The sequence below is a fragment of the Littorina saxatilis genome, linkage group LG12 (assembly GCF_037325665.1).
Source record: "Littorina saxatilis isolate snail1 linkage group LG12, US_GU_Lsax_2.0, whole genome shotgun sequence".
NCBI lineage: Eukaryota > Metazoa > Mollusca > Gastropoda > Littorinimorpha > Littorinidae > Littorina > Littorina saxatilis.
Window position 1 is genome coordinate 75100359 of NC_090256.1, and position 12511 is coordinate 75112869.

The 12511-nt window shown below is 39.5% G+C and overlaps 2 protein-coding genes across 6 annotated transcripts in view; both read right to left on the minus strand.

The window, feature by feature from the left end:
- Positions 1–12511, minus strand: part of LOC138982767 (salivary peroxidase/catechol oxidase-like) — an 80604-nt gene that overhangs the window by 23159 nt on the left and 44934 nt on the right. For 4 of the 5 annotated variants that reach the window (XM_070356091.1, XM_070356093.1, XM_070356092.1 and 1 more), the window contains exons 7-8: positions 2496–2564; positions 1225–1279 (exon numbers count right to left, since the gene is read on the minus strand). In XM_070356091.1, coding sequence (XP_070212192.1) covers positions 1225–1279; positions 2496–2564 — 124 coding nt within the window. Of the gene's footprint in view, positions 1–1224; positions 1280–2495; positions 2565–3991; positions 4056–5581; positions 5730–12511 lie in introns of those variants that run through there. The other variant, XM_070356095.1, reaches the window with a different exon arrangement.
- Positions 8942–12511, minus strand: part of LOC138982766 (116 kDa U5 small nuclear ribonucleoprotein component-like) — a 94846-nt gene continuing 91276 nt past the window's right edge. The window contains exon 28 of the transcript XR_011460968.1: positions 8942–9076. The gene's annotated coding sequence lies outside the window, so the exon portion shown is untranslated. The remainder of the gene's footprint in view (positions 9077–12511) is intronic.

Genomic DNA, 12511 nt, shown 5'->3' on the forward strand with positions numbered 1-12511 from the left:
CTCCAGACGTTTTTTTCATTTCTTTTTATAAATGTCTTTGATGACGTCATATCCGGCTTTTTGTGAAAGTTGAGGCGGCACTGTCAGGCTCTCATTTTTCAACCAAATTGGTTGAAATTTTGGTCAAGTTATCTTCGACGAAGCCCGGACTTTGGTATTGCATTTCAGCATGGAGGCTTAACAATTAATTAACAATTAATTGATGAGTTTGCTCATTAAAGTTGTCATTAAAATCAAATTCTCGCGAACAGATATAAAATTGATTGCATCGTATTTTTCATCAAATTTCAAATCTAAAAATATATACATATGTCATGTTTACTCTTAAAATGTGATCACAATTAACAAAAATAGATTAATTAGTACTAAAATTAAAATTTATAAAATCGATCCAAAAATGATTTCATTTTATTCTTTATTACTTACTGATTCCAAAAACATAAAGATATGATATGTTGTATTCAAAACAAGCTCAAAAAGTTAACAAGAATACAGACTAGCGCGCTTTCTTGCTAAGCACAATACGCCACTCCGCTATTCTTGCTTGTCTATTTCACTGCGTTTTGCACGTGGGAGGTGAGCGATTTCCTTCTCGCGGCGATTGACAAAGCTGTATTGTCTTGGTGAAAAAATGCAGTGCGATCAGTTTCATTCTGTTAGTTCGACAGCTTGACTAAATGTAGTAATTTCGCCTTACGCGACTTGTTTAATATTGTGATGGACTTTTTGGGGGTGAACAAAATCAGATGTTAGTGTCACAAAAATGATGCCTCAATGGTATATTTATATAAAAATAAAACGACTCGTTTATTTTTTTTAGTTTGGGAATGGTATGCTTCTAAACGCATTGGCTAAGTTTGTTAAAAAAAATTAAAAAAAAAAGTCCAAAACTTTGAATTGCAAATAGCAGGTACCGTACATTCGTCCAAAAGCTACTTAAATGTTTGTCGATTCAGAAGTCGGAGGAGGAGGACGAGAAAGAGAAGAAAAGAAAAGGAAGAGTAGGGAACGGCGAAATAGCGTAGAAGGAATACGGGGGGATGAAGACAGATGAGGAATAACAGGGAACAATGAAATAGCGGAGAAGGGGGAGGAGGAAGTGGAGGTAGAAGAAGACGAGGAAGAGCAGGAGAAGCTAAAGGGGGGGGGGGGGGAGGGGGTAGAGAAAGAGGAAGTACATGATAAAAGCAGGGGTGGAGGAGGAGGAGGGGGAAGAAGCATTACCTGTCCAAACTAGGTTCGTCCACTTTTGGCACACTCCGTTTGTTGTTGGGATTCGCTGGCAGTGCAAGTAGACAAAAATGACAGAAAGTTATTGAAAGGCACGTCAATTACTTCTCAGTTACCAAAACGAAAACGTACGTGAAATGCAAGACAATATGAATGTATTACCCTCATTTCGTTGTATTTCAAATTTGGCATTTTATTTTTATCATTTGCGTCCTTATCTTCGGGGACATCACTATTCTTGGTGTTCATGTCACATATCGCCACATATCTAAGGTGATCGAATCTTCAGCTACTTAACAGAATGTCAACAAAGGCATCAAACTGCATGATTACTCTTTGTGTCTGTCTGTCTGTCTGTCTGTCTGTCTGTCTGTCTGTCTGTCTGTCTGTCTGTCTGTCTGCCTGCCTGCCTGTCTATCTGTCTGTCTGTCTGTTTGCCTGCCTGCCTGCCTGCCTGCCTGTTTTTTTTAAGTATTTACTGTAGCTATCAGAGTACAAATACACGGTAATTAAATAAAATGCAAATGAAATGGGGCGGTGAATTTGCGAGATACCTACTGCAAGGGCGGTTGTCTTCATTTCAAGTGACATTCCTTCTCCTGTCCCTGATCGTGTTCTTCACTTCAGATCTGTTCGGGCTTCACACGGAATAACAAACTGAGTATCGTTCGACTCAAACACGTGGCAAAAATCAAAAGCCTTGTTGTTTTGTGTTTACACTGGGATTTCCTTGTTGAATTTATTTCACACGTAACGCCCATGTCATTTAGGTATAAAAGTATTCTTCAACTCAAACACGTGCCAAAAATCAAAAGCCTGGCTGTTTCACGTTCAAACTGGGATTTCCTTGTTGAATTTCTTTCACACGTAACGCCCTTGGCAATGAGGGATAAAAGTATTCTTCAAATTAGACACGTGCCAAAAATCAACAGCTTTGATTAAGTTCATAAGCGTAGAGACATGCGACACCTCTGTCATCAATCTGCAAATATTGATACTTGGACAAAATTCTCACTCTGCACAGAATTCAGCCAGACTGCTGATGTTAGATACGTGTCCATGCAGAAGGGTGTTCATATCACATGTAAAATCCTAGGCGGATCTGAAATGACATGCTGCACATGATCGCTTACGCGTGAAGGAATGTATCTCTAAAACCCCACTGCCGAGGCTAATTATCTCCCTTGAACTTGCAGTAGACAGTTAGCATCGTTTGGAATTGTAGGAATTAAGGCGAGTGACGAAGGAGAAAGTCCATACAATACCTGTCATTCCATGAGTATTGCTGTGACATGCTTCGTAGTTCTGCGATATGCTGTCTTCACCTGGTAGGCCTGTTAATATAGACAGACAGACACACGCACGCACGTACTCACTTAAACGTCAGTAATCTTAACATACGAAGCGAAGAAAATGTTTGATGGAGATGGCGATAATAAACAAGTCGCGTAAGGCGAAATAACAACATTTAGTCAAGCTGTCGAACTCACAGAATGAAACTGAACGCACTGCTTTTTTCACCAAGACCACATACTCTTAGTTTCGTCAGTCCACCGCTCGTGGCAAAGGCAGTGAAATCGACAAGCCATGCAGAATAGTGCGGTAGTGGTCGTGCTGAGCAGGATAACACGCTTTTCTGCATGTCTATTCTTTTTAGCTTACTGAGTTTGTTTTTAATCCAAACATATCATATCTATATGTTTTTGGAATGAGGGACCGACAAGGAATAAGATAAAATTGTGTTTAGATCGATTACGGAAAATTACTTTTAATCATAATTTTAATCATAATTTTCATATTTTTAATTTTCAGAGCTTCTTTGTAATAAAAATATAACATATGTATATATGTTTTTGGAATCAGAAAATGACGAAGAATAAGATGAAATTATTTTTGGATCGTTTAATAAAAAAAATAATTTTAATTACAAGTTTCCGATATTTAATGACCAAACTCATTTATTAGTTTTTAAGTCACCAAGCTGAAATACAATACCAAAGTCCGGCCTTCGTCGAAGTTTGCTTGGCCAAAATTTCAATCAACTTGATTGAAAAATGAGGGTGTGACAGTGCCGCCTCAAATTTTACAAAAAGCCGGATATGACGTCATCAAAGGTATTTATCGAAAAAAGAAAAAAACGTCCGGGGATATCATTCCCAGGAACTTTCATGTCAAATTTCATAAAGATCGGTCCAGTAGTTTAGTCTGAATCGCTCTACACACACACACACGCACAGACAGACAGACAGACAGACACACACACACACACACACACACATACACCACACACCCACACCGTGACACACACACACACACACACACACACACACACACACACACACACACACACACACATACACCACGACCCTCGTCTCGATTCCCCCTCTATGTTAAAACATTTAGTCATAACTTGACTAAATGTAAAAAGAATAATGGCTCAATTAAAATTGAATAAGCATAATATTTAACATCAGTCACTCATAATCTCCTATCATTTTTGGATACATTTGTTGGTTTAAAAAGATCCTTGCTTTTTTTTTCGAGGAAGAAAAAGAAAAACGAACAAAATTAAATGCAACAAAACAATGAGAAAATGGGGCTTACACACATTTTTTTGGTTTGTTTGCATGTTTTTTCTGTCTGTCTGTTTGTTTATTAAGGATAATACTTTTCAAAGAACTCGTGCCAATACACATGAATGATTAATTTGAACAAGTTTGTGATAGGTGTTATGATGCCAAGTAAGGGGGAAAGTTCTTACCTGCCCAGACGCAGGCGAAACAGAGCACCCATATCACAGATACTCGCCACATCCTCGTTTGCTTCTGAAAAAGTCATTAACAATTTACTCTTTTCCTTCTCGTTGTCTTTCTTTTCTTTTGTTCTGCTTTTTCCAAAAAGGAAAAAGGTGGGGTGGGAGAAGCTGGCACGCAGAGAAAGGGCTAGTGTATTTAATATCAGAGAAAGGGCTAGTGTATTTAATATCAGAGAAAGGGCTAGTGTATTTAATATCAGAGAAAGGGCTAGTGTATTTAATATCAGAGAAAGGGCTAGTGTATTTAATATCAGAGAAAGGGCTAGTGTATTTAATATCAGAGAAAGAGCTAGCGTATTTAATATCAGAGAAAGGGCTAGTGTATTTAATATCAGAGAAAAGGCTAGTGTATTTAATATCAGAGAAAGGGCTAGTGTATTTAATATCAGAGAAAGGGCTAGTGTATTTAATATCAGAGAAAGGGCTAGTGTATTTAATATCAGAGAAAGGGCTAGTGTATTTAATATCAGAGAAAGGGCTAGTGTATTTAATATCAGAGAAAGGGCTAGTGTATTTAATATCAGAGAAAGGGCTAGTGTATTTAATATCAGAGAAAGGGCTAGTGTATCTAATATCAGAGAAAGGGCTAGTGTATTTAATATCAGAGAAAGGGCCAGTGTATTTAATATCAGAGAAAGGGCTAGTGTATTTAATATCAGAGAAAGGGCTAGTGTATTTAATATCAGAGAAAGGGCTAGTGTATTTAATATCAGAGAAAGGGTTAGTGTATTTAATATCAGAGAAAGGGCTAGTGTATTTAATATCAGAGAAAGGGCTAGTGTATTTAATATCAGAGAAAGGGTTAGTGTATTTAATATCAGAGAAAGGGCTAGTGTATTTAATATCAGAGAAAGGGCTAGTGTATTTAATATCAGAGAAAGGGCTAGTGTATTTAATATCAGAGAAAGGGCTAGTGTATTTAATATCAGAGAAAGGGCTAGTGTATTTAATATCAGAGAAAGGGCTAGTGTATTTAATATCAGAGAAAGGGCTAGTGTATTTAATATCAGAGAAAGGGCTAGTGTATTTAATATCAGAGAAAGGGCTAGTGTATTTAATATCAGAGAAAGGGCTAGTGTATTTAATATCAGAGAAAGGAATAAAAAAAAAGAGAGAAAGGAAGAAAGAAGAAAGGCATCCAAAAAAGTATATAAAAAAAAATTAAATAAGAAAAATAAAAAAGACAGGCATACAGAAAGCGAGAAGGAAAGACAGAAAGAGAGAAGACAGAAAGAACGAAAGAAAGTAAGAGAGAAGAAAGAAAGAACGAAAGACAGAAAAACAGAATTACCAACATCCCCCCCCCCCACACACACACACACACACACCCAACATAAAGAAAGAGAGAGAGAAAGAAAAGAAGAAATGAAAACCAAAATAAAAGAAAACGAAAAGAGAACAGGTAGGCCTACACGAAAAAAAATCTAAAACAACGAAAGAGACGAAAAAAAAAGAAAAAAAGAGAAAAGGCGACACTTTGGAAGATAGTGATTAACCTGGAATCCTGCTTCACGTGAACATAGCGGCGCAACATACCTGCAAATGATGTTTTTGTAGCAAGTTCCACCCAGCTTTGAAGCGACTTGGTGAATCTAGGGGGTCCTTAACGTCCTCACAGGAAATTTTCCTTTTAGGGACACGAGTTGATGACTTGGTCGTAGCATGTGGATGTTATATACAGCCATGTACACAGTACATATCATACATTCAATTTGTCGACCGCCGACAGCTGCTGGCTAGCAAGCCGATCAGATCCGGCGTGACTTTGCCATAGGAACAGGTCAGGGTGTAGATGCCTAAAATGGCTTTGTTTTCAATTGAGCGTGTTGTAAAGCTGAACGTACCGTATCAAAGACATGGCTGTTTTTATTTGGTGTTTAACGTCGTTTTCAACCACGAAGGTTATATCGCGACGGGGGAAGGGGGGAGATGGGATAGAGCCACTTGTCAATTGTTTCTTGTTCACAAAAGCACTAATCAAAAATTTGCTCCAGGGGCTTGCAACGTAGTACAATATATTACCTTACTGGGAGAATGCAAGTTTCCAGTACAAAGGACTTAACATTTCTTGCATACTGCTTGACTAAAATCTTTACAAAAATTGACTATATTCTATACAAGAAACACTTAACAAGGGTAAAAGGAGAAACAGAATCCGTTAGTCGCCTCTTACGACATGCTGGGGAGCATCGTGTAAATTCTTTCTCGTCCCAACCAATATGGGACTCCCCCTAATGCCCCGGTCTCACATCTACGAATGTCACCCGACTTTAGGTAGTCGGCTGGAAGTCGGAAGAGGTCGGAGAGTTCGTGAGAATTAGCAATTTTGTTTTTGAAAAGTCGGTTAGTTCGGAAGGCCCTTCAGACTGTTTTGAAATGTTCAAAACAGTCGGAAGAGCCTCCCGACTCAGACGAATAGAAATTTGTCGGGTGGTTGTCGTAAGCGTGTCGGTTTAGTCGTAAGGCGATTCTGATTAGTCGTAACGGCAGTCGGAAGACTCGTAAGGGTGGTCGGATTTGTCGGTAGCATAGTTTTGAAGTGTGCGTCGTTCGGATTAGTCGTAATGGTGTCTGATTTGTCGTTAGGGCAGTCTAATTTGTCGTTAGGACAGTCGTTAGCTAGTCGGTTTAGTCGTTACACTGGTCGTGAGAGTCGGCTATTGTTCGGAAGTTTTTCAGCTAATAATCAGTCGGGCGTGTCGTAATTGCAGTCGGAATTGTCGTTACTGCAGTCGGAAGTGTCTGGACACATGTCGGATTTGTCGGCCCTAAAGTCGGGTGGATGTCGTCTGCTTGTCGGCTACATGGTCGGATCAGTCGTAAGGACAGGTCGGGAGTGAAATTTGGAGCCGAATTTGCATCCGACACTTCCAGGGGCGGACGAGGGGGGGGGGGGGGGGGGGGGGGGGGGGGGGGCACAGGGGGCACGTGCCCCCCCCCCCGAAAAAAAAAAAGAAGAAGAAAAAATAAAAGATTTTTCTATGCTGATTCTATGACCATTTCTAAGTTCAAATGGCACCAGATGGCACCATTTTGCTTCTTTGGGCAAAATTTTTTTCCCGGGGGGGCATGCCCCCGGACCCCCCTAGCAAATTCGGGCGCTTCGCGCCCATCACATTCACTTTCGATTCAAAGTGCCCCCCCCCCCTTACAAAGCAACTGATCCGCCCCTGACTTCCGACCTAGCCGACTTAACTATCCCCGACACTTCCGAAAAATCGTATATGTGAGACCGGGGCATAACCCGCGGGGGGTAAAGACATGGCCAATGAATACTTTTTTTGGACTGGGAGTGATGGAGATATTAGTTTGAATGTGAGCGTTTGCTCCAACGACCCCCACTCACCCACACCACGACCACTCCTCTCATCCCTTCTGCTTCTATCACAAGGACGAAAACACATCATATTCAGGAGCTTATCACCCAAGCCAGCCGGCTGGACACATTCACCAAACTGCCAATAAACAAACAAAAACAAATTAACAAACATACAACAACAACAACAAAAACAGACAAATATAAAACATAAACCAACAAACCCTCCAGCGATAAATCTTAGGTAAAGGAGACAAAAGTCCCCACTATTGAAGAGACCGTTTGTCATTACTGTCTTCTTGGCCTTTGATTTGTCCTTACTTGTTAAAGGGATATCATGAAGCAATTATGTCACCACACATCAGGAATACACAAATATAAGTGTATGTATGAGTTTGCTAGATTACAGGTTTGACTTTCTGAATCCAATGGCTTTTACCTGATTTGACTAATGCATACACGACAGGACTAAATAAAATATGACGTCAAACGGAAGTCGGGACTCGTGACACAGGAGTCTGGAAGAGGAAAAACCGATCGCCGACTAAAATTCATTTATCAATCTTGCATAGTGACGAAGCATTTTTGAGCAATTCATTATGGAAGTATCTAAATTATTGCACAACGAATGTCTTTTGAACTTTTTAAGGTCAAATACATCAGAAAACCTTCCCAAAATGGCTCCGTAGATTGTATAGCTTTGTCGTGTATCAAAGTCACATAAATTTCAATTAAATCATACTGCTTTAGGCATATAACTCGGCGATCGCGCTGGATGTTTTGGAAACTGTTTTCATCAAAAGTGGGGAAGAAAATTTCACACACAAAAAAACACCCAACCCGACCATTATGCAATGACCATTATTTTAGCTATTTTGGTGGATAAAATATCGGATATGTTTTGTTAACCTGAATAAACAGATACATTTATTCATTATTTTAAAGTCGTCGTTGTTCAGATGACGATAGATGATGTTCTGAAATAACTGGTTGTAAAGAGTGAATATTCTCTCGCTTTTCGTGAGTCAAACTTTCACACGTGAAATTATAGGCCAGTCACAAGCGAGAGGTGTGTCTGCAATATGTGGATATGGAGTACATGTTGAAAGCTTGCCTCACTAAAAGCAAGACTGTTAAATCTGTTACAACCTATACAAACCCGACAAAGGTTTTTTCCGAAGTTTGCATGTCTATTTTAACCATGTACGTATGATCTTTAACGATACCGGACAGCTGAAAATCGACCTTTTGATTATGCATACACATGAAACCATTCCCGTATTTTCAACATTTTCTGGTGCTTGCTGGCGCTGTGAAAAAGAAATTCTTTTATGATTTTACTTTAGCATGATTGTAGAGTGATTCAATCACCTATTTCAAGTATATTTCTGTTACCTTCACACAGCTAGCAAATAATGTTCAATGACAATGCCGTCTACTGAAGGATAATTTTCAAGCCATACACAAAGTGAGACATGCCAGTCCATTAAAAACACACACACACACACACACACACACACACACACACACACACACACACACACACACACACACACGCACACACACATTGAAGCCCCCAACAGATTTCTCAATATTTATTTATCGATTTTAAAAACACAGAAAATCTCAATGTGAACTGAAAGGTCACATACAATGAATGCATTGATAAATTCTGAAACTATACCACAACAGAATATCTTCAGAACAGGTCATCCCTGTGTCATGAACTGTGAGAAAAACATTCATCTGCATGGGAATTAAAACAGAAACTTTTATAAACCTGATGATTTGACGCACACACCTACACAACTTTGCCAAAGTTTGCTGGGAATACTATTTGTCGTCTCACTAACAGAACAGAGGGCTCCTGTAGAAAAGTTGCTCGTGAAATAAGACTGTTTTCTTTCATTGCACAATGAAAGCATATAATTCAATCTGGTATCTCCTAATATAGCATGACTTCCCTTCTTTGTCTCTGTTATTCTAGTGAGCAAATATCCCGCGATATTGCTCCGTAGGCCTAAAGTTCGGCCATGACCTAGGCAAATAACTTGCGCAGCCGCAGAAACAAGAACAAGTCGCGTAAGGCGAAAATACAACATTTAGTCAAGTAGCTGTCGAACTCACAGAATGAAACTGAACGCAATGCAACGCAGCAAGACCGTAACTATACTCGTAGCATCGTCAGTCCACCGCTCATGGCAAAGGCAGTGAAATTGACAAGAAGAGCGGGGTAGTAGTTGCGCTGAGAAGGATAGCACGCTTTTCTGTATCTCTCTTCGTTTTAACTTTCTGAGCGTGTTTTTAATCCAAACATATTATATCTATATGTTTTTGGAATCAGGAACCGACAAGGAATAAGATGAAAGTGTTTTTAAATTGACTTCGAAAATTTAATTTTGATAATAATTTTTATATTTTTAATTTTAGGAGCTTGTTTTTAATCCAAATATAACATATTTATATGTTTTTGGAATCAGAAAATAATGGAGAATAAGATGAACATAAATTTAGATCGTTTTATAAAAAAATATTTTTTTTACAATTTTCAGATTTTTAATGACCAAAGTCATTGATTAATTTTTAAGCCACCAAGCTGAAATGCAATACCGAAGTCCGGGCTTCGTCGAAGACTACCTGACCAAAATTTCAACCAATTTGGTTGAAAAATGAGAGCGTGACAGTGCCGCCTCAACTTTCACAAAAAGCCGGATATGACGTCATCAAAGACATTTATAAAAAAAAAATGAAAACAACGTCTGGGGATATCATATCCAGGAACTCTCATGTCAAATTTCATAAAGATCGGTCCAGTAGTTTAGTCTGAATCGCTCTACACACACACACAGACAGACACACACACACACACACACACACATACACCACGACCCTCGTCTCGATTCCCCCCTCTACGTTAAAACATTTAGTCAAAACTTGACTAAATGTAAAAAGGAAATATTTTATGTAATGATGACGTTTTCAAAGGAAGCCACGCACATTTAACCTCTTGTTTCCGACCATGATCCCGCTGTTGATAATCCGGAAGGTTGCACCAGAGATACAGATTTTTATCCTACATACGTGAGAGAGACACCCGTGAGATAATAATCGTTCAAATCACACGTGTGTATATCATGTAAATGAGGTCATGTCAACCAAGTCTGGCAGGGACCTGTTTTTCCACTGCCAAGTCACCGAGACAAACGTCATTATAGAAACACAAATTGCGCTCGCTAATTACCCTCGATGAATCTTTAGAACTAACACGTCACGCCACACTTTCAGAGTGACGTTTCTTTGCTTTGACGTAATAGATTGCACGAGGCTTTAGAAGAGATCGAGGTTCCAAAACAAGCGTCTTCAATTTAGCTGCTTCGACTGCAGGACATTTTCAGTAAAATACACGTAAGTACAGTATGTAGGATAAACAGAATACTACATGGCTTGCTGTGTCGTACCAGATTTACACTCGTTGCTTTTTCAAATAGTGAACAGCTCGCTTTCGCTCGCAGTTCAATATTTTTAAAAAAAACTCGTGTAAATCTGGTACGACACAGCAAGCCATGTAGTATTCTCTATATCTCTGGTCGTGCCGATTCATAGATTCAACCTACAAACTGCGACCTCATCTGTGTTCAGATCATCAAGCAATGCCTTATGGCTCATTTCGACAAGCATTAAATGGATTAAATTAACCACATACAGTTTATTTCTTCAGCAAACTGCAAACGCATCAATGCCTCCTGTGAGGTAGGGTGTTTTGTACAGAAATTTATCCTACATACGTGAGAGAGACACCCGAGAGATAATAATCGTTCAAATCACACGTGTGTATATCATGTAAATGAGGTCATGTCAACCAAGTCTGGCAGGGACCTGTTTTTCCACTGCCAAGTCACCGAGACAAACGTCATTATAGAAACACAAATTGCGCTCGCTAATTACCCTCGATGAATCTTTAGAACTAACACGTCACGCCACACTTTCAGAGTGACGTTTCTTTGCTTTGACGTAATAGATTGCACGAGGCTTTAGAAGAGATCGAGGTTCCAAAACAAGCGTCTTCAATTTAGCTGCTTCGACTGCAGGACATTTTCAGTAAAATACACGTAAGTACAGTATGTAGGATAAACAGAATACTACATGGCTTGCTGTGTCGTACCAGATTTACACTCGTTGCTTTTTCAAATAGTGAACAGCTCGCTTTCGCTCGCAGTTCAATATTTAAAAAAACAACTCGTGTAAATCTGGTACGACACAGCAAGCCATGTAGTATTCTCTATTTCTTCCACACGATAGATTCGCTGATTTGTCTTACGAAGTCGTCATCATTAACACGAACACAGCGATTGCAGAAGCAAACTCTGTACCTACACGACTGAGACACATGACTGATTATTTCACAGCTGTAATGCCAACAGAGAACAAAGACGTTTTGGGTACTTACGCGGCCTTTTCAAATCTGCCCACCGACCAGCCATTAGTAAGAAATCACCGAACCAAAAACAAATGACGTCACAGTCTCTTTCGTTTTTGGTGTAACTTTGTCATGACGTCTTTTTATGACAGAAGTTTTTCGGTTCCGGTGTAATTTTAGTCATAGGTCAATGCACAGTTAACAGTTTCGGCGTTTACATGGAACGAAGAAGGAAAGCGGAAGAGGAAGAAGTACAAACATACTCGCAAAAAACGATCTGCGCACGCGTTCAAATCAAAGGGGGAAAAAAGGAAAATCGCGTGTTTGTGTGCCCGATGTAATCCTTAGAACCTTTACACTCTTTCTTCGAACACTCAAAAGCAACTTCAGGGCTGGAAGACTACAAAATTGCACTTTCTGCCGACTGAATCTACGCTTTCTCAAATCAACCGGAACAGGAAGAAGAAGAAAAAACTCTCGAAAAAACGATCTGCGGATGCGCATTTTCTCAAAAACAGGAAACCGGAAGAGGAAGAACAAGTCGCGTAAGGCGAAAATACAACATTTAGTCAAGTAGCTGTCGAACTCACAGAATGAAACTGAACGCAATGCAACGCAGCAAGACCGTATACTCGTAGCATCGTCAGTCCACCGCTCACGGCATAGGCAGTGAAATTGACAAGAAGAGCGGGGTAGCATTTGCGCTGAGAAGGATAGCACGCTTTTCTGTACT